The 23,658-nt window shown below is 19.9% G+C and overlaps 2 protein-coding genes across 2 annotated transcripts; both read left to right on the top strand. All coding sequences in view use genetic code 6, as the record gives it.

The window, feature by feature from the left end:
* Positions 1-426: 426 nt before the first annotated feature.
* On the top strand, positions 427-3,924 carry TTHERM_00927390 (transmembrane protein, putative; the record flags this gene model as incomplete). Its single annotated transcript, XM_001031147.2, has 10 exons — positions 427-481; positions 551-742; positions 882-1,092; positions 1,170-1,436; positions 1,527-1,810; positions 1,914-2,388; positions 2,452-2,679; positions 3,586-3,683; positions 3,765-3,809; positions 3,866-3,924. The coding sequence occupies 10 exons, from the start codon at positions 427-429 to the stop codon at positions 3,922-3,924; spliced, it is 1,914 nt and encodes a 637-aa protein (XP_001031147.2).
* Positions 3,925-7,239: 3,315 nt separating this feature from the next.
* Positions 7,240-22,869, top strand: TTHERM_00927360 (transmembrane protein, putative; the record flags this gene model as incomplete). The annotated part of the gene is made up of 35 exons (XM_001031144.2): positions 7,240-7,294; positions 7,364-7,555; positions 7,696-7,906; positions 7,972-8,238; positions 8,336-8,619; positions 8,697-9,171; positions 9,233-9,460; positions 9,514-10,078; positions 10,388-10,454; positions 10,536-10,580; positions 10,640-10,676; positions 11,403-11,578; positions 11,635-11,826; positions 11,887-12,097; positions 12,151-12,420; positions 12,486-12,772; positions 12,874-13,348; positions 13,403-13,630; positions 13,691-14,287; positions 15,397-15,572; positions 15,642-15,833; positions 15,887-16,094; positions 16,150-16,416; positions 16,484-16,764; positions 17,301-17,772; positions 17,833-18,057; positions 18,105-18,697; positions 20,101-20,188; positions 20,344-20,519; positions 20,587-20,778; positions 20,833-21,040; positions 21,103-21,369; positions 21,437-21,717; positions 22,260-22,561; positions 22,786-22,869. 35 exons carry the CDS (start codon positions 7,240-7,242, stop codon positions 22,867-22,869), a joined length of 8,874 nt encoding a protein of 2,957 aa, XP_001031144.2.
* Between the last annotated feature and the right edge of the window lie 789 nt (positions 22,870-23,658).

Genomic DNA, 23,658 nt, shown 5'->3' with positions numbered 1-23,658 from the left:
AGTTAGTTAGTTAGATAGATAGCTCGTCAATTTACTTTTTATTATTTATATAATAAAAAGTAATAAAATAAATATAATTTGAACAAAAATAATAGCTTTAAAATTTGGTTCTACTTTATATTCATATATTAAACAAGCATGAAATTAAGTGAAGAAAAAAAGAGACTTTTTAAAGTTTTGCTTCCATATGTGATTAATCTTATACTTGGTAGTTTATTATTATCAATGCTAGTGCTTTATTATTGTTAATTTAAACTGTAAGCAATATTTTTTCGATAATTTCATCTTATATTTATTTTAAATAGAGAGGATTAACTTAAAGATTTTGTTTTGTAAAGATATTATGAGTATTTGGGTTTCATGAGTTATTCTGAAAAAATATTTTTAACCCTATAATACTAAAAAATAACATCACTGAACTAAAAGATGGGAATATTAACTAAAAACCTGATGAGCGATTTATATAAATTTGATGATATAGGTATTAATGAAAATCCTTTTATAGATAAGTAAATAGATATTTAATATTTTTTTTCTAAAATTTGAATAGTTGCATGGGATGATAAAGTTAGAGAAAGATATTCTTTTGGATATGATAAACCCAATTTTTTATTACTAAGTAGCCTCGAATTATAGGATTTTTGTAAATCTAAATTGCTATGTGGAAAAAATTAGACATGTCTTAATTAATACAATTCCTTTTCTTTATAATACAATTATATGAATGATTAAGTGTTATATGGTAATTTTTTTGAAAATAAAATTGAAGATTTACCAGGATTATTTTAACAAATCCTGTTTTAAAGAAATATTTTTGTTAAACAGTAAAAAATATTTTAAATTAAAAAAATAAAATAAATTATATTAATTAATTTAAACAGAAAAAGCTTAATATTCTACTTATTAATATCCGCTTTCTCTAGGGTGGTAGAATTTAACAACTTCTTAAAAAGAATATCTTATAAAAATGGATTTAAATAGAATTTTTGTATAAACTATTGTAATAAATTAATCATAAGAAGATATCATTTTACCAAATTTAATATACTCAGCTAATGAATAAGATGGAATATTTTACACTATCTTCTCAATGTAATTAATTTATTAACTTTATTTCCATGATCTAATTTTCATAGAAAAAATTTATTTATTTATTTATTTAATTTTAGGAATTTTTTGATGATGTTTTCATAAATAAATAACTAAAAATACGGAGGGCCATTTTCATGTGATTTAGTGAATGGAAACTATTAATAATATAAATATACTAATGTAAATTAATTTGATGGATTTTAGTATTAAGATTCTTTTGGAAATATATGTGGAGATGCTACAAATAAATGCACTTAATGCTCTTACTATAATTTGAAAAGAATATTTTCAGTTGAATGGAGGTGTCGCCCTTGGTACTAATAGTCATAAAATTAGTTTTATATGTAAAGATTCTTTGTTTAAATTTATTCTTCAATAACCAAATTCTATTTTTTAATCAATGTTTACTAACATCTATTTTATATAATTTAAAGTTTGTTTGGACAGCCATATATAAGTATTAATCCTAATATAGTCGGCTCAACTATTACATTTAAAGTAGTTATAGATAATTAAAAAATTAAATCTATTAAAGATGAATATAGCTATAAATAAGATGCTGTAGTTGCTACAGACATAGACTTAACTCTTATTTTAAATAGATATTAATAAAATAAAGACCTTAATATTGAGTATTCTTATTTGATTTCTACAAACCCCTCTTCTAATTCCACTGAATATTCACCATTAGTCATAGCTCATCCTATGATGAATATAAGTATATTTTTTATTTAAATTTTATTTTCTTATATTCTTTTATTTTGAACTTAATTTTGATTCTTATTAATTAATATTAATAAAAATTTGTTTAAATTTAAAAGCTAATCTTTAAACAGTGTATGATGTTGAGTTTTATAACTCCACAAATAAAGAAAATGAGATTTATTTATTTAAAAATTAAACATCGTTTTTAAATGATACCTTTCAAACTTACTAGAATTGTTCCTTTCAAATGTTATTTAATAATAGTTAAATTAGGATAATTACAAAAAATAATATTAAATATTTAACAATATTCACACCTATTTTTATATGCTTTGGTACAATATATGAGCAAGCTAGCAACATTAATTCATATTATGTTAAAGCTGTCTCACTTTAACAAATGGACTAAGATACATATTAAGTAAACTAAATGCAAGAAATTATGGTTAAAACTATTTTTATAATATATTCTACTTTGGTAGTGATAATATTAGTTCTTTTTTATTTTCTCACTAAAAGTTTTCTATTTTATAATTTTGAAATTCCTATTTAAATATTAACATAATTCATTTAAAATGCTGATAGTCAAAGGTAAAAAATATTTTTGTTCTTAATTTATTTTATTTAATTATTTTATAATTTGATAAAAAAAAGCATATTTATTTTTTACCAAAAAATAAATAAAAAAGAACTTAAAACATCTTAGGAACTTAAGAACTTAATATTAGCTATCAACAATGTCGTACTTAATCTTTAAGAAAAAGTTAAGTCAAAATTTTAAAATCAAGAATCAGATTAATCATACTTGGATATTTAAACAGCTCTTTCTTAGTAACTTATTACATTCTAAGCATTTTCTCATTTAACTGGTATTGGGTTATGGTAAGCTTCAAAACTTCTTGATAAATATATATAATTATTTTATTTTAAAATTTATAAAAATAGCTTGAATAATATGTCTATCATAAATATGTTTCAAAAAAATCTGAAACAAGGATTGTAGTATATGAACTTATCAAATAGGATAAGCACTTAAATGCTTTAGGAAGCAGTTAAACCACATATTTAAAAATATAAAATAAACTAAAATTAAGCTATTTAAATTTTAAGTAGAAATAAGCACTATATTAACTTTCTCAAAATTTGTGCTTGCAGAAAATATTAATTAGCAAATTTATTATACCATTATTCTAAAAGTATTTAGAATGGTAATAAAAACAAAAATGATAGTGAAAGCAAATAATTAGTCAAGTTTTTCAGAAAAAAGTTAAGCAAAGAAGCTAAAACATTTGATTTTACAAATGTTGAAAATTAGCAGATATTTTTAAAAGAATCATTTTACTATTCAAACAAATACTAAGATAAACAGAATTTTATACTATTTTAAAACAACAAAACAAAAGAATAAGTTACCATTTAATAAGATGAGTTCATAAAAATATAAATTATTTAAGCCAAAGATTTGATTTATGAAGGAAATACCATATTTTAAATACTCTCTTAATCATTTATAATAAATTAACTGAAAAAAAATAAGTTATATTTATATTAGGCTTTAAGCTTAATGCTTCTTATAAAAATATATCTGATGAATTAAGATGAGCAAAGACATACTTTGATTGAATAAATACTTTTTTATATCAAAGAAATACTTTTTGTAAATTATGATTTGTCAAAGACAGATTAAAATCTGTTAGCTATATTAAAATAAAATTACTATTATCATAAAAGCTTATTCTATTTCATATAGTTAAATTTTTAAAAATCATTAAAATATAATCTATATAGCCTAAATTATAGATTTCCTTATTTATAAAATGATTATCCCTATTTTTTAGATAAAATAGATCATAATTTTAATAATATTTATGATCCTTATATAGCATGTAAGTCTCTTAAATTACTTCAAAAAATAATAAGTAGTGATAATATATAATTCAATCAAGTTTTATTAATTAAAATTAAAGATGACATCAATAATTTAAAAAGTTAGTACAAAAATAAATTTACAAGTAAATAAATTTATTTTTTTAATTTTAATTATTTTATTTTTTTTCTTTTTTAATAGATGAATTAAATTTTTATGAAGTTTTCTATGAAGACTAATAAGAGAAAATAGAAATTTGAATAAACTTCAAATTTTGTTATGATAAATTTAAAATCAATTATTTAAAATAATAAAAATATTAAAGATATCTTTGAAATATTTTTGTAAATTTTTTTGTTAATTTATATTAGTGTATTTTATCCTTAATTAAGATTAAAAATAATTTTTAAAAACTCTGTCCTTTGATCTTTATAAAAAATTATTTAATTTTTAATAATTTCCCATTCACTAACTCACTAAATACTTAATGTTTATATTATTTAGACTTAACAACTTAATAAAACATTTTATCTCTTTTTTTTCACTTTTTTGTTCAATTATGAATTTGATAAACTATCTATCTAATTAACTAATTATAAATATATCTACCTAGATATCTATCTATCTATGTATTTATTTATTTATTTATTTATTTATGAAATTGTATAAATAATTATATTTGATGGTTATTAATTATAAATTAAAGGTTTTTTTAAAACAAAATTATTTTATGTTTATAAATGATTCAAAAAAATTAAGGAATAGAAATAAAATAAATATTAATTAATTGAATTTGAATGAGATGATATTTTTTGATAAATAAAGATATTCAAAAATATAAAATTTTAGAAATTAAATTTTTGGTTTTTATAAAAGAAGTAGTTAGTTATCAAGCAGGTTGAATAATTTACTTTTTTTTATTAAATAATAATTAATAAAGTAATAAATGAAATATTATTTGAAAAGATAATAACTTCAAACATTGGTTCTACTTTATATTCAAATATTAAATAAGCATGAAATTTAGTGAAGAAAAAAAGAGACTTTTTAAAGTTTTGCTCCCATATATTATTGAACTTATTCTTGGGAGTCTATTACTATCAATGCTAACGCTCTATTATTATTAATTTAAATTGTAAGCATTCTCTTTATCATAATTTTATCTCATATTTATTTAAAATAGAGAGGATTAACTTAAAGACTTTGTTTTGTAAAGATATTATGAGTATTTATTTGGGTTTTATGAGTTATTCAGAAAAAATATTTTTAACCCTATAGTACTAAAAAATAACATCATTGAATTAAAGGATGGGAATATTAACTAATATCCTGATGAGCGATTTATATAAATTTGAAGACTTAAGTATAAATGATAATCCATAGTTAATAGATATATAATCAATATTTTTTTCAAAATTTAAATAGTTGCATGGGATGATAAAGTTAGAGAAAGATACTCTTTTGGAAATGATAAACCCAATTTTTTATTACAAAGTAGCCTCGAATTGTAAGATTTTTGTAAATCTAAAATACTATGTGGGAAAAATTAGACATGTCTTAACACATACAGATCCTTTCCTTTATAATTCAATTATATGAATGATAAAGTGCAATATGGTATATTTTTAATAAATTTAATTTAATATTCACAAAGATTATTTTAACAAATCCTGTTTTAAAGAATTTTTCAGCTAAACAGTATAAAAAATATTTTAAACTTTAAGAAAAAAATAAATTAAATTAATTTATTTTAATCAGAAAAAGCTTAATATTCTACTTTTTAATATTCTCTATCTCTAGGGTAGTAGAATTTAACAACTTCTCAAAAAGAATATCTTATAAAAATGGATTTAAATAGAATTTTTATATACACTATTATAATAAATTAATCATAGGAAGATATCATTTTTCCAAATTTAATTAGCTAGAGAGTAAGATGGATTATATTACCAAATATTCTCAATGTAAATCACTCACTAACTTACTTTATTTTCATAAACTACTTTTCAATAATAATCATAGAATATTTATTTATTTATCAATCTAATTTTAGGAACTTTTTGATAATGTTTCCTTAAATAAACAATTAAAAATATGGAGGACCATTTTCATGTGATTTAGTGAATGGATAATATTAATAATATAAATATACTAATGTATCAAAAAATATTATTATTTAAAATGAGTAATTAAAAATAATAAAAATATTAAAATCTTTGAAATATTTTTGTAAATTTATTTTGTTAATTTACATCAACGTATATTATCCTTAATTAAAATCTATTTTATTTAACTTAAAAAATTTATTATGCAAAAATATTTATTTTTATAATTTTATTCACCAGAATATTTTAAATATTATAAACAAAATTCATATGTTAACCATTCATTATCATTGTTATAATTAAAAGTTTATAATATAAACAAATTACCTATGTTAACTAATACTATGAAACCATTTCTGTTAACCAACCTTCTGCTCGATTCTATGAAACAATAAAATTTAATTAATTAATATATGCAATTACTTACTTAAATAGATGTCCTTATCAACTTAAAAAAGTCAATTATTAATTTATTTAAAAGTTTAAATATAATTTTATTTAAAAAAAATAGATTAGTTGAATTTTTTGAGGTATTTTTTGAAAGCAAAAACCAAGAAAAATGAATAAATTGCTTTAAAAATATCTAGCATACACCAATAGAAGAAGCAGTTTAATCTGATGAGCATTTATTTAATTTTTATTAATTTTCGAATTGCTAACCTTATTAATTATATCAATATGATAAAACTTAGTAAAATATTTTAACTTTTTTTGGTTTTCACTTATTTGTAAATTATAAGTTATCTATGCAACTAACTAATTATAAATATATCTATTTATATACTTATGAAATTGTATCAATAAATTTATTTCATGGTTTTTAATTACAAAATAAAAGCTTTTTTACAAAATGATTCTCTAAACTAAATCATTTTTTACAGATATAAAAATATTTTATTTATTCAATATAAAAAAAAAATAATATTTATAATTAATTATTAGAAATAAAATAGATATTTATTCAATTTGAAAGAGATGACATTTTTTTACAGATAAAGAAAGATATTGATTGAATTTATGAAATTAAATTTTAGGTTTTTATTAAAAAAGTAGTTAGTTATTTAGATAGATAGTTAGATAGCTGATCAATTTACTTTTTGTTTATTAAGTAATAAATTTAATATAATTAAAAAATAAAAACTTTAAATTTTGATTCTACTTTGATTCAAATAGCAAATAAGTATGAAATTAAGTGAAGAAAAAAAGAGACTTTTTAAAGTTTTGCTTCCATATATAATTAATCTTATACTTGGCAGTCTGTTATTATCAATTCTAATGCTTTATTATTATTAATTTAAACTGTAAACATTTTCTTTTCCACAATTTTATCTAATATTTATTTTAAATAGAGAGGATTAACTTAAAGACTTTGTTTTATAAAGATATTATGAGTATTTGGGTTTTATGAGCTATTCAGAAAAAATATTTTTAACCCTATAGTACTAAAAAATAACATAATTGAATTAAAGGATGGGAATATTAACTAAAAACCTGATGAGTGATTTATATAAATTTGAAGACTTAGGTATAAATCATAATCCTATTTAACATTTAGATAGATAGATAATCAATATTATTTCTAAAATTTGAATAGTTGCATGGGATGATAAAGTTAGAGAAAGATATTCATTTGGATATGATAAACCCAATTTTTTATTACAAAGTAGCCTTGAATTATAAGATTTTTGTAAATCCAAATCACTATGTGGGAAAAATTAGACATGTCTTAACACATACAGATCCTTTCCTTTATAATTCAATTATATGAATGATTAAGTGTAATATGGTAAATTTTAAAAGAATTTTATTCAATATTCAGATTGATTATTTCAACAAATCCTGTTTTAATGTTATTTTTCAGATAAACAGTAAAAAATATTTTAAACTTTTTTTAAAAAGTAAGTTATATTAATTTATTTTTAACAGAAAAAGCTTAATATTCTAGTTATTAATATCCGCTATCTCTAGGGTGGTAGAATTTAACAACCTCTCAAAAAGAATATCTTATAAAAATTGATTTAAATAGAATTTTTATATAAACTATTATAATAAATTAATCATAAGAAGATATCATTTTGCCAAGATTAATATATCTAGCTAGAGAATAAGATGGAATGTATTACCAAATCTTCTCAATGTAGCTAATTAACTTTATTTCAATAGTCTACTTTCATCATATTTTATTTATTTAAATAATTTTAGGAATTTTTTGATATTGTTTCCATAAATAAATAACTAAAAATATGGAGGACCATTTTCATGTGATTTAGTGAATGGAAAATATTAATAATATAAATATACAAATGTAGATTAATTTGATGGATTTTAGTATTATGATGCTTATGGAAAACCATGCGGAAATGCTACAAATAAATGTACTAAATGCTCTTACTATAATTTGAAAAGAATATTTCCAATTGAATGGAGATGCCGCCCTTGGTATTAATAATCATACAATTAATTTTATGTGTAAATATTTTTTATACTAATCTTCAAAAACTAAATAAATTCTATTTTTTAATTAATAAAAATTAAAAAAAATAATATTTACTTTTTAAAATTTAAGTTCATTTGAACAGCCATACATTAACGTTAATCCAACTACAGTAAGCTCAACTATTACATTTAAAGTAGTTAGAGACAATGAAAAAATTAAATCTATTTAAGATGAATATAATTATAAATAAGATGCTATAATAGCTATAGATATTGATTTAAGTCTTATTTTAAATAGATATCAATAAAATAAAGACCTTAATATTGAGTATTCTTATTTGATTTCTACTAATCCCTCTTCAAACTCCACTGAATATTCACCATTAGTCATAGCCCACCCTATGATGAATATGTGTATAATATTTTATTTTATTTTCTTATTTAAATTATTTTGATTCTTACTAAAAAAATAATTCTTTTAAATTTAAAAGCTAATCTTTAAACAGTGTATGATGTTGAGTTTTCTAACTCTACAAATAAAAATAACGAGATATATCAATTTTAAAATTAAACATCGTTTTTAAGTGACACGTTTCAAATTTACTAGAATTGTTCCTTTCAAATGTCATTAAAATATAGTTAAATTAGGATAATTACAAAAAATAATACTAAATATTTAACAATATTCACACCTATTTTTATTTGTTTTGGTACAATATATGAGCAAGCTAGCAACATTAATTCATATTATGTTAAAGCCGTCTCACTTTAAAAAATAGACTAAGATACATATCAAGTAGACTAAATGCAAGAAATTATGGTTCAAACTATTTTTATAATTTATCCTACTCTAGTTGTGATAATATTAGTTCTTTTTTATTGTCTCACTAAAAGTTTTCTATTTTATAATTTTGAAATTCCTATTTAAATATTAACTTAATTCATTTAAAATGCTGATAGTGAAAGGTAAAAAATATTTTTATTCTAAATTTATTTTATTTAATTATTTTATTATTTGATAAAAAAGCATATTTGTTTTTTACCAAAAAATAAACAAAAAAGAACTTAAAACCTCTTAGGAACTTAAGAACTTAATATTAGCTATCAACAATGTAGTACTTAATGTTTAAGAAAAAGTTAAGTTAAAATTTTAAAAACAAGAATCAGATTAATCATACTTAGAAATTTAAGCAACTCTATTTTAATAACTTATTACATTCTAAGCATTTTCTCATTTAACTGGTATTGGGTTATGGTAACTTCTTGATATATATATAATATATTTTATTTTAAAATTTATAAAAATAGCTTGAATAATATGTCTATCATAAATATGTTTCAAAAAAATCTGAAACAAGGATTGTAGTATATGAACTTATCAAATAGGATAAGCACTTAAATGCTTTAGGAAGCAGTTTAACCACTTATTTCAAAATATAAAATAAACTAAAATTAAGCTATTTAAATATTAAGTAGAGACTAGCACTAAATTAACTTTCTCAAAATTTGTGCTTGCAGAAAATATCAATTGGCAAATTTATTATATCATTATTCTAAAAGCATTTAAAATGGTAATACAAACAAAAATGATAGTGAAAGCTAATCATTAGACAAATCTTTAAGCCAAATTTTAAACAAAGAAGCTATTTCATTTAATTTTACAACTGTTGAAAATTAGCAAATATTTTTAAAAGAATCTTTTTACTATTCAAACAAATATTAAGAGAAGCTGAATTTTACAATATTTTAAAGCAATTAAACAGATGAATAAGTTACCATTTAATAAGATGAGTACATAAAAATATAAATTATTTAAGCCAAAGATTTGATTTATGAAGGAAATACCATATTTTAAATACTTTCTTAATCATTTGTAATTAGTTAAGTTGAAAAAAATAAATTATATTTATATTAGGCTTTAAGCTTAATGCTTCTTATAAAAATACATCTGATGAATTAAGATGATCAAAGATATACTGTGATTGAATAAATATTTTTTTATATCAAAGAAATACTTTTTGTAAATTATGATTTGTCAAGGACAGACTAAAATCTGTTAGTTATATTAAAATAAAATTACTATTATCATAAAAGTTTATTCAATTTCAGAAAGCTAAATTCTCAAAAATCATTAAAATATATTCTAAAAAGCCTAAATTATAGATTTTCTTATCTAAATTAGGGTTATCCTGTTTCTTTTGATAAAATAGATCAAAATTTTAAAAAAATATATGATCCTTATACAGCTTGTAAGTCTCTTAAATTACTTTAAAAAATAATAAGCTGTGATAATAAATAATTCAATAAAGTTTTATTAATTAAAATTAAAGAAGACATTAAAAAGTTAAAAAGTAATTACAAAGATAAATTTACAAGTAAATAAATTTGTTTTTTTAAAATTTTTAAAATATTTTATTTTTAATTTTTTTAATAGATGAATTAAATTTTTTTGAAGTCTTCTATGAAGATCAGTAATAGGAAAAAGAATTTTGAATAAGTAATACTTAAAAATATTTTAGTAATAAATTATCATTATTTAAATCAGTTATTAAAAATAATAAAAATATTAAAATCATTGAAATATTTCGTAATTTTTTTGTTAATATATAATAGTGTATATTATCCATATTTAAGATCTTTTTTAATTAAAATTAAAAATATTTTTAAAAATTCTAATTTTTTCATTAATTAAAAACAATATTTATATTTATTCCTATCTATTTAAACTATCTATGGTGCATAAAATTCTTGGTAAAATTTAAAATTTAGATAATATATTGCAAAAACTTTTTTTTATTTGCTTTAAAGAGTTATTTATAGTGAGAGTTAACTTATTTTATTTATCTAAAAATGAAAAATAAATTTTTTCATATTATTGGTTTATTAAGTTTTTGATTAAAAAAAAATTAGTTATATAGTTAGTTAGTTAGTAATTAGTTTTATTTGAAAGTAAATTAAACAAAAAATCAATCTAATTTTTTTAATAGTTCTACTACTTAATAATTACATAAAATAAATTTAACAGACTAATGAAATTAAGTGAAGAATAAAAAAGATTACTGAAAGTATTTTTCCCTTATATTTTCGTATTAATAATTGGAACGACACTATTGTGCTTATTGATGTTTTATTTCTATTAGATTAATCTGTAAATATTTTATTTGTGATCTTCTTAATATATTCTTTTTACTAATTAGCGAAAATGTACTCAGAGATTATGCACTTGAAAGATATTAAGACTACTTAAGCTTCATGAGTTACTCGGAAAAGATATTTTTAACTTTCTAATATCAAAAAATTACTTCTTTCAACTAGCGAATGGGGATATTAACTTAACAATTGATGAGTGATATGTATTCTTTTGATGATATTGGTAAACAAACAACTTTAAATTTACAATCTTATTTTAAATTTAAAAAATAAAATCAGTTGCATGGGATGATAAAGTTACAGAGAGGTATTCTAATGGCTATAATAAAGCTAATTTTTTGATTTCAAGTACATATTAAATGAAAGATTTCTGTCACTCATTTTAATAGTGTGGGCATGACTAAACTTGTATACAAAATTACTATACATTTTCTTAATAGATAAATTATATGGATGATTAAATATAATATGGTAAATTTAAAATATCATGATTAATTCAAAATAAATTCATTTAATTTTCTTTTAATGAAGAAAAGGCTTAATATTCAACTTTTTCGTATCAGCAAGCATCAGTGTGGTAGAATTTAACCAAGTCTTAAAAATAATATTTAATAAAAATCGATTTAAATAGAATATTTATTTAAACCCTTGTAATTAATAAGTTATCTGATGATATAATCTTACCTAGCTTCATATACTCTGCTAGGTAAGAAGATGGTATGAACTATTCTATACTTTTATTGTAATATTAAATTTCAAAATTATTTTAGATTTAATATTGATTGTAAATAAAAGCAATACCTTAATGAACTTTCCACCAATAAACAATGAAAATTATGGCGGGCCATTTGGGTGTGATGACTTAATTGATGGATAATATAAAGAATATAAATACACAGATATTGATTAGTTTAATGCATTTTAGTATGAAGATATTTTTGGACAACCCTGTGGAAATGCTACTCATCCCTGTACTGAATGCATTTACTATAATGAAAAAAGATTATTTCCGATAGACTGGAGATGCAGACCTTGGTATACAAATTCAAATAGCTCATTTTACATGTAAATAAAACGATATCAATTTTTAAATTTGTAATTATAAATTTTATATAATCTTCTATATATAGTTCATTTGGTCAACCATATATTAATGCTAATCCTCTCGTAGTAGCTTCAACTTAAACCTTTAAAGTAGTTATACCAAAGCAAAATAGTAATGCATCTATTTATGATGAATAAAATTATTAGTAAGATGCTGTAATAGCAATAGATCTTGATTTAACTCAGATATTAGAGAGATATTCAAATAATACTGTACTTAATATTGAATATTAGTACTTGATTTCTACTAATCCTTCAACAACTTCAGATGTTTACTCTCCTTTAGTTATAGCTCATCCAGATATGAATAATAGTATATTCATTGTTATTTTTCTATCTTATTTTATATTTAAATATGATTTTATCATTCTTTCTAAATAAATATTTATTAACTTATTTATATTTTTATAATAGCTGTTATTCAAACGATTTATGACGCTGAATTTGCTAACTCAGTAAATAAAGACTTAGAAATTGAATAATTTAAAAATTAAACACAATTTTTAAATCAACCTCTTGAAGTTGATAAGAATTGTTATTAGCAAATGAAATAGAAAAATAGTTAAATGAGGACAATATTAAAAAATAATACTTAATATCTGGCTATATTTGCTCCTATTTATATATGCTATGGAAATATATATGAGCAGGCTAGCGTTATTAACGCTTATTTTGTAAAATCTGTTTCATTTGAAAAAATAGAGTAGGACATTTACTAAGTAACTTAGGCAGCATCAGTTATGATAAAATATATTTTCATTGTCTATTCTTGTTTAGTTATCTTAATTTTTATTATTTTTTACTATCTTACCAAACATTTCCTGTTATTTAACTTTGAAATACCTATATAAATACTAACATCATTCATTTAAAATGCTGATTGCTAAAGGTAAATAATTTATGTGCTTTATTTAATAATTTGATATTATTTTAATTTAAATAGCATTTTTATATTCAACTAAAAAATTGAAAACTAAGAACTTAAAACTTCTTCAGAGCTTAAGAATTTAATAGCAGCTATTAATAAGGTTGTCTTGAGAGTTTAGGAAAAGGTTTAATAAAAAATGAATTAATAGGAATCAGAACAATCATATTTTTAGATTCAAAAATCTTTGATTAAGCAATTAATTATTTTCTAAACATTCAATCATTAGACTGGGATAGGGATGTGGTAATTAATATTAATTTTATTTTTTTATATAATTTGAATGTTTTTATTAAATTAAACAAGCTTGAATAATTTATCTGTCATAAATATGTTTACAAAAAATTTGAAATAAGCACTTTTATATATGAATGAATCTAATAAAGTAAGCAATGAAATACTTTAATAATTAGTTTAGCCTTTTATTGAAAAGAAAAACATAAGCTATAATTAAGCTATCTATATTTTGAGTGAAGACAAGCACCAGGTAAGCTTTTTGAAGATATGTGGTTGTAGAAAATACTAATAGGCTAACTTGTTATACCACTATTGCAAACATCTTAAAAAGGGAAAAGCTAATAAGGAATACGATGAAATTTTATAATTAAATAATTCTAACAACTCCATATTTAAAAATGTTTCATATTAATTAAATAATTCAAGTCCAATAAACCAACTTGATTTTAAAGATTTTAAGGAGTCTTTCTTTTACTCGAATAAGTTTTATACAAAATATACACACACAATAACTTAAAGTGATTATATTGATGAATAGAAGAGCCTCTAGGAAAAAGATTATTTAGGGATTTAGATTTTATAAGCAAAAGATTTAATTTATGAAGGAAGTACCCTATTTTAAATTTTGTCCTTATCACCTATTCTAAGTTAAAATGAAAGAGATAGGTTAATTTTGTACTAAGCTTTAAGTTTATTGCTTCTTATAAAAGTATATCTTATAGATTAAAATATAGAAAGACTAACAATAATTGAAGAAACCTTTGTTTGCATTTAAAAATTAATTTTTGTTAATTACGATTTATAGACAACAGATTAAAATTTACAAGTTATTCTACAATAAAGTTATTACTATTATAAAAGCCTATTTTATTTCCGAAAGTTTAATTATAAAAAATCTTTAAAATTGAGTTTAAAAAGTCTTTTTTATAAAAGTCCTGATTTATGCTTCACGAATCTATTGACATTTAACAATATTGAACTTTAATTTTCTTGTGTTTATGATCCTCGAATAGCTTATAAGTCAGTTAAATTAATTGATAAAATTATAAGTATTCAAAACTTATAATTGAAAGAAGATCACTTGATTTTAATTAAATAAGATATTTAAAAATTAAAAAGCCGATTTAGAGATGCCTACACAAGTAAAATCCTTTTTTAATAATTTTGAGTTAAATATTTTTTTTTAAATAGATGAATTGAACTTTTTCGAGCTGTTTTATGAAAACAAATATTAAGACTAAGAAATAAATCCTAGAAAAAACAGCATGTTTATATGAAAGTCATTCATTAATATATTATTAGCTTATTGTTTCTTATCTAAATTAATTATGTGTAATATGAATTAAAATATGCATTCAATTTTAAATATAATTTAAAAAATAAATAAATACTTTTTAAAAAACCATTTGTTTTTATTTATTTATTTATTTTTCTTTTTTTAAAGTAAAAAAAAGTAAATTAGTAATTGAATAAGCTAATTAGTATGTAAGTTTCCTATACCCTCAAATATATTAAACAACATTTATTAAAAAATAATTAAATAAACAATTTAAGTAATAATTAAGTTATTTAAATAGTTCTACTTAGGATACTGCCAATGCAAAAAGAATGAAAGAACAGTATAAAAGAATTGTTAAGATATTTTTTCCTTATATATTAGCTCTTATTTTTGGAATATTATTAATGGTTATATTGATGCTTAAATTTTACTAAGTCTAAGTGTAAATAATTTAAACTTATCATGTTAACAGTGATATTTTAAAAATATAATATAGGGAATAATAACTGAAAGAATATGTCGTAAAAAGGTATAACATGTACCTAGAATTTGCTAGCTTTTCAGAAAGAATAATAATTACATAATCATTTTAAAAAATTACTTCAATAACATAGACATTTGGGACTCTTACTTAATATTTAATGGATTAAAAATTTAATTTTGATGAATTAGGTAATAAAAACTGTTTATATTAATTAGATGGGTATATTAGTAATAATATTTATTTCTTTTGAAATAAAGTATCTTGGGAGGATAAATAACCTGAGAGGTACTCAAAAGGCCAAGTCAAACCTAATTTTTTAATTATGAATGGATATTAACTTAAAGATTATTGTGGCTTAATCAAATTTTGTTATTAAAATCAAGATTGTATTGATAATTATAATGATTACAATTAACAAATATACAATTTTATTGATTATGTTTAATATGGTAAACTTTAAAATTTAAATAACTTTACAAAAATTTATTTCAAATTAACATAGAAAAATCATAGTATTCAACATGGAGTTATCAAATGACAAATGATTGGGACTAATTAAATAATGAATAGAAATAATTTATTGTTAAAATGGATTTATAATAAATATTTGGAGTTTCATATATTTTTAATCAATAAAATGATGTAATTTAAGCAATAGGAATATATTTAGCTAGATAATCAGATGGGCTACAATATGATATCTTATCTTAGTTAATAAATTTTATTTATTTATTTTAAAAAAATTATTTTATATAAATACTATAGCAATTTAATTATAAGTGATAGCGTGCTTAGCTAGCCTTAATTTGGTGGACCATATAATTGTTCAGTGAATACAAATGGAAGCTACTCTGAGTATATTTATACAAATGCTAGCTAGTTTTATGGGTTTTAATATCAAGATGATGGTGGAGAGACTTGTGGTGATATAAATAATCCATGCTCTTGCCCTTACTTTAACATGAAAAGATTAACTCCATTAGATTGGAGATGTAGACCTTGGTATTAATAAAGTGATAACATATTTTACATGTAATTTCTTAATTTATCAAGATTTAACTTACATAATTTTACTAATTAAAAAAATTATTAAATTTAGTACTTTCTCACAACCCTATGTAGATATTTCATCAAAAACAGTGTGCTCTACTAGCACTTTCAAAGTTGTTTTATCTCAAAATACAACTGCTTCAATCATCGATTAAATTAACTAATAATAAGATGCTGTATATGCTACAGATATAGATCTTTAACATCTATTGTCTAGATTTTCATCAAGTGAATAAAACATAGATTATTCATACTTAGTTTCCACAAATACTGATCCTAAATCAACAGATTTTTTACCTTAGGTGTTTGCTCATCCTTAAATGAATTTTAGTAATCTTTTAAAAAATTTTATTATACAAAATACATCTTTTATATGTCTTTTTAATTTATGATTTATTTAAAAATTATGATAGAATCTAATTCCTTAAAAACAAACTCAGAAATTAAATTTTTTCTAAAATAATTTTAAATAAATCATAAAATTGATATTAATTTACATTTAAGGAATTAAAGAAAATAAATTTATAAATTCTATTATTAATTGTGTTTTAAGGTAGTAAAATGAAAATATTAAATATTAATATTACAAATATCTAATTTAAAATTTAATTTTTTTGAAGAGCTAACTTTTATTTAGATGTTGAGATAAACCTTTTTGTTATTATTTTATATTAATTATTTGAAATTTGTGATATTCATATAAAATTAAAAGTAGTAAATATGCTTACAAGAAGTTATTATATAAAAAAGCTTAATTAAAAAAAATTTTTTTACAACTTTTGATTTAAATTTTATTGATGTTTTCCTCTATTTAAAAGTAAATTGAATGATTTTAAATATTTTAAATTAAATTTAATATATAAAAGCCTAAGAATAAACAATATTAGAAGTTGAGTTTTCTGATTCTATGAACAAAGACTTTGAAATTTAAAATTATAAAAATTTAACAAAATTTTTAATGATGACTCAATAAGCAAATAAAGATTGTAAACCTATTTCTATTACTGATACAGAAAAAATAACTATAACTAAAAATGGTTAAGAATATTTGACTATATTTACTCCAATTTAAATTTGCTTTGGAACTTTTACAGAATAGTTTAGCGTTTATATAGCTTATTATGCAAAAGCAATATCCCTTGAAAAAATAGATTAAGAGATTTAGAGTGTAACAAAACTAACTCAAACCATGCTTGTTATTATACCAGTTTCCTAATCATTTGTTTTATTTATTATAGTCTTTATTTTTTACTATCTTCTTAAATATTTCCTATTATTCAACTTTGAAATTCCAATAAATATTGTTTCTCAATTCATCAAAGAAGCTGACTGCAAATCGTAATACAAAAAACATTTATTTTGCTTTTAAAAAACCTTTATTTCGTATTTAATAAATAGTTTATATTTGTTTAATAAGAGAGTTAAGAAAGGATAAATGAAAACTTCATAAGAGCTAAGGAATTTGATATTTACGATAAATGAAATTGTTTTTAAAGTTTAAGAAAATGTAAAATAAATTGAAAAAATAAAATAAGCTAATTAATTTGATAAATTGGAAGAAATTTATAAAACTTCTATGTTAATTTATTAACAAATTTCCCATAAAAATGGTATTGCTCTTTGGTAAATTACATTTAATAATTTTCTTATTTAATTCCTTTTTGAAATAGTTTAAATAACATAGCTGGCATAAACTTATTGCAAAAAAATTTTGGAAAGGCATTGTAGTTTATGAGTTAATCTGATTAAATTAATAACTAAATTTTTGACGAAATTATTAAACCTATAATGGTAAAGCATAATGTAAATTAGTAGGAAGCTATTGATATATTAAACCAACAAGAATATTTTGAATTTTTCAAGCTTTATGCATGCAGAAAATATTAGTTAGCTAATATCTTATATTTAATAGCTAAATAAATAGCTAAAAATACCTAAAACATTTTGTAAACAATAAAAAGAGACTCAAGAGAGTAAGATTACTTTGATATTTTACTCAGCAAAGATTCCATTTACTTTGAAAATAGTAAAGATTTAGAAAAATAACAATAGTAACCATAGCATATTAACTCTTTTTACTCTAAAAGATTTTCACAAAAATTTTATTAAAACCCAATTCATAAAAATAATAATTTTGTAGAATAGTAAAATGAATAAAATTTAATTAAAACATATACTTAATAGGCCAAAGATCTAATATCTGAAGCCAATAATATGTTTTAATTGATAAGTTATTCTAAAAACACATCAATTACAAATCAAGGTAAATTTAAACTCTACCAAGCACTTTGCTATTTATTAATAGTAAAGATATTTTTCATCAATTAGAATTTTCAAAGAATCACTGCTGTTTAGGAAATATTTAAGCATATTAAGGGATTAATATTTTCTTAAGATCTTCTTTCAAATTCAGATTCAAATTTGAAAAAAATTATCTAGCAACATTATTTTTACTACAAAAGCTTATTTGCATATAAATTATAAAAAATTAGTAAATCTATTATTCTAGCTTTAAAAAGTATTAATTACGATTATTAAGAACAGCAATTAATAAAATCTCTTGAATTATTTTGTACTTTTTAGAATTTAGTTTTTGTTGTTTATGACTCTAGAATAGCTCTTAAATCTCTAAAATTGCTTTATAAAATAATATTAGAGGAAAACATATTAATTACATAAAATCAAATAACTTAAATATAATTAGATATTAAAGTACTAAGAAAAAATTCTTAAGAAAACTATAAAAGTAAGTAATTTAATTTCATTTTTATACTTATCCAATTATTTATTTATTATTAAATAAAATCAGATGAGCTTAATTTTTATGAGATATTTTTTGAGGAACTCAAAATGAATTGAAATAAAAATTAAAAATAAATTAATTTAAAAATAATATCTTTATCCTTTAATTTTGTTTGCAATTTATTTTATTTATTTTTGCAGTATTTATATTGAATACTCTATAAATAGTAATATACAATATTAAAAATAATTTATATAAGCATAATTTTACCCAAAAATTTACAAGAAATCTTGAAAATAATAATTTTACAATCATTGATACTATTAACAAATCATACAGTTAATAACTTATTATAATTTACAAGTTATTCTACAATAAATTTATTACAATTATAGAAGACTATTTTATTTCCAATAGTTAGATTTATAAAAAATCTTTAAAGTTAAGTTTAAAAAGTCTTTTTTTTAAAATTCCTATTTTATATTTTACAAACTTTTTGGCATTTAACAATATTGAATTATAATTTTTTGCTATTATGATCCTCGGATAGCTTATAAGTCAGTTAAATTAATTGATAAAATTATAAGCATTCAAAAATTATAATTTGAAAGCAGCTCACTAGATTTTTATTGAATAAGATATTTATTTAAAAAGCCGTTTTAGAGATGCATATACAATTAAAATCTTTTTTTAAAAATAATGAGTAAAATATTTTTTTAAAATAAAATCTTTGTATTTATCTATACAATTAAAATACTTTTTAAAAAATTATGAATATGTATTTTTTTTAATAGAATCTTTGAATTTATTATCCTTTATTTTTTTAAAGTATATAAAAGTAATTTGTAATTGAATTAGTTTATTTGCAAAAAAGAATTCCATACCCTCAAATTAATTACATAATATTTATTTAAAAAAATTAGTATTAAAGCCAAGTAATTTAAGTAATACTTAAGTTATATAAAAAGTTCTACTTAGGATACCTACTTATGCAAAAAGTATGAGAGAGCAGTATAAAAGAATTATTAAGATATTTTTTCCTTATATATTAACTCTTATTTTTGGAATATTATTAATGGTCATATTGATGCTTAAATTTTACCAAGTCTAAGTGTAAATAATTTAAACTTACATGTTAAAAATGACATTTTAAATATATAATATAGGGAATAATAACTGAAAGAATATGTTCTAAAAAGGTATAATATGTACTTAGGCTTTGCTAGCTTTTCAGAAAGAATGATAATCTCATAATAGTTTTAAAAAATTACTTCAATAACATAGACATTTGGGACTCTTACTTAAAATTTGATGGATTAAAAATTTAGTTTTGATGAATTAGGTATTATTAACTGTTAAAATAAAAAGATGGGTATATTGGTAATAATATTTATTTTTTTGGAATAAAGTATCTTGGGAAGATAAATAACCTGAGAGGTACTCAAAAGGCCAAGTTAAACCTAATTTTTTAATTACGAATGGATATTAACTTAAAGATTATTGTGGCTAAATTAAGTTTTGCTATTAAAATTAAACATGTATTGATAATTATAATGACTACAATTAATAATTATACAATTTTGTTGATTATGTTTAATATGGTAAACTTAAAAAATTAAATAATTTTACAACAATTTATTTTTAAATTAACATAGAAAAGTCATAGTATTCAACATGGAGTTATCAAATGACAAATGATTGGGACTAATTAAATAATGAATAGAAATAATTTATTGTTAAAATGGGTTTATAATAAATATTTGGAGTTTCATATATTTTTAATCAATAATATGATACAATTTAAGCAGCAGGAATATATTTAGCTAGATAATCAGATGGGTTATTTTTTGAAATCTAATCTTAGTAAATAAATTTTATTTATTAATTTTTTTTTAAAAAAAATTATTTTATGTAAAATATAATAGCAATTTAATTATAAGTGATAGCGTGCTTAGTTAGCCTTAATTTGGAGGACCATATAGTTGTTAAGTGAATACAAATGGAAGCTACTCTGAGTATATTTATACAAATACTAGCTAGTTTAATGGATTTTAATATCAAGATGATAGTGGAGAAACTTGTGGTGATATAAATAATCCATGTTCTTGCCCTTACTTTAACATGAAAAGATTAACTCCATTAGATTGGAGATGTAGACCCTGGTATTAATAAAGTGATAACATATTTTACATGTAATTTCTTAATTATATCAAAATTTAAGATCTTAAATTTTACTCATTAAAAAAATATTAAATTTAGCACTTACTCACAACCTTATGTAGATATCGCATCAAAAGCAGTGTGCTCTACTAGCACTTTCAAAGTTGTTTTATCTCAAAATACAACTACTTCAATTACCGTCCAAATTAATAAATAATAAGATGCTGTGTTTGCTATAGATTTAGATCTTAAATATCTCTTGTTTAGATTCGCATTAAGTGAATAAAGCATAGATTATTCATACTTAGTTTCAACAAATACTGATCTTAAATCTACAGATTTTGTACCTTATGTCTTTGCTCATCCTTAAATGAGTTTTAGTAATGGTTTAAAAAAAATTTTATTTTTACAAAATTTTTCTTTAATATGACATTTTTAACTTAATATCTTAAAAATTTTTAATAGAATCTTTTTCCTTAAAAAAATCATGAAATTTTATTTTTCAAAAGTAAATTTTAAAATATCATAAAATTGATATCAATTTAACATTTAAGGACTTAAAACAGATAAATTTAATAATTCTATTATAAAAAGTATTTTAAGGTAGTAATATAAAAATATTAAATATTGATAAAAAAAATATTATAAATATCTAATTTAAAATTTACATTTTTTTGAAGAGCTAAATTTTATTTAGATCTTGAGATAAACCTTCTTATTATTATTATTATTATTTTATGTCAGTTATTTGAAATTTATGAAATTTTATAAAATTAAAAGTAGTAAATATATTTACAAGCTGTTATCATAAAAAATATTTTTACTTTTAAAGCTTTTAATTTACATTTTATTGATGTTTTATTTTCCTCTATTTAAAATTAAATAGAATGATTTTAAAACCAAATTAATTAATTAATAAAAGCCTAAGAATAAACAATATTAGAAGTTGAGTTTTCTGATTCTATGAATAATGACTTCGAAATAGAAAATTATAAAAATTTAACAAAATTTTTAATGATGACTCAATAAGTAAACAGAGATTGTAAACCTATTTCTATTAATAACTCAGAAAAAATAACTATAACTAAGAATAGTTAAGAATATTTAACTATATTTACTCCAATTTAAATTTGCTTTGGAACTTTGACAGAATAGTTTAGTATTTATATAGCTTATTATGCAAAAGCAATACCTCTTGAAAAAATAGATTAAGACATATAGAGCGTAACAAAACTAACTCAGATGATGCTTATTATTATACCAGCTACCTAAACATTTGTTTTATTTATTATAGTCTTTATTTTTTACTATCTTCTTAAATATTTCCTATTATTCAACTTTGAAATTCCAATAAATATTGTTTCTCAATTTATCAAGGAAGGTGACAGTAAATCGTAATACAATAAATATTTATTTTTTAAAAATTTTCTTTAATATTTAATAAATAGTTTATATTTGTTTAATCAGAAAGTTAAGAAAGGATTAATAAAAACTTCATAAGAGCTAAGGAATTTGATATTTACGATAAATGAAATTGTTTTTAAAGTTTAAGAAAATGTAAAATAAATTGAAAAAGTACAATAAGCTAACTAATTTAATCAATTGGAAAACATTTATAAAGATTCTATGTTAATATATTAATAAATTTCCCATAAAAATGGTATTGCTCTCTGGTAAATTAGATTTAATGATTTTCTTATTTAATTCCTATTTCAAATAGTTTAAATAATATAGCTGGCATAAACTTATTGCAAAAAAACTTTCGAAAGGCATTGAAGTTTATGAGTTAATCTGATAAAATTAATAACTAAATTTTTGAAGAAATTATTAAACCTGTAATGGTAAAGCATAATATAAATTAATAAGAAGCAATTAATTTATTAAATCAACAAGAATATTTTGAATTTTTTAAGCTTTATGCATGCAGAAAATATTAATTAGCTAATATCTTATATTTAATAGTTAAATAAATAGTTAAAAATAGCAAAAACTAAAATAATATTTTCTAAACAAACAAAAGTAACTAAAGAGAATAAGATTACTTTGATATTTTGCCCAGAAAAAATTCTATTTACTTTGAAAATAGTATAGATTCAATTAATATAGAAGAATAATAAGAGTAATAAAATATTAGCTCTTTTTACTCAAAAAAAAATTATTAAAACTCAATTCAAAAAAATAATAATTTTCCAGAATAGTAAAATTAACAAAATTTAATTAAAAGTTATATTTAATAGGCTAAAGATCTAATATCTGAAGCCAATAATATGTTTTAATTGATAAGTTATTCTAAAAATACATCAATTACAGATTAAAGTAAA

The sequence above is a fragment of the Tetrahymena thermophila genome (genome assembly GCF_000189635.1).
Source record: "Tetrahymena thermophila SB210 genomic scaffold scf_8254682, whole genome shotgun sequence".
Lineage (NCBI taxonomy): Eukaryota > Ciliophora > Oligohymenophorea > Hymenostomatida > Tetrahymenidae > Tetrahymena > Tetrahymena thermophila.
Note: the sequence above shows the minus strand (reverse complement) of the source record. Positions and strands in the feature narration are given on the sequence as shown.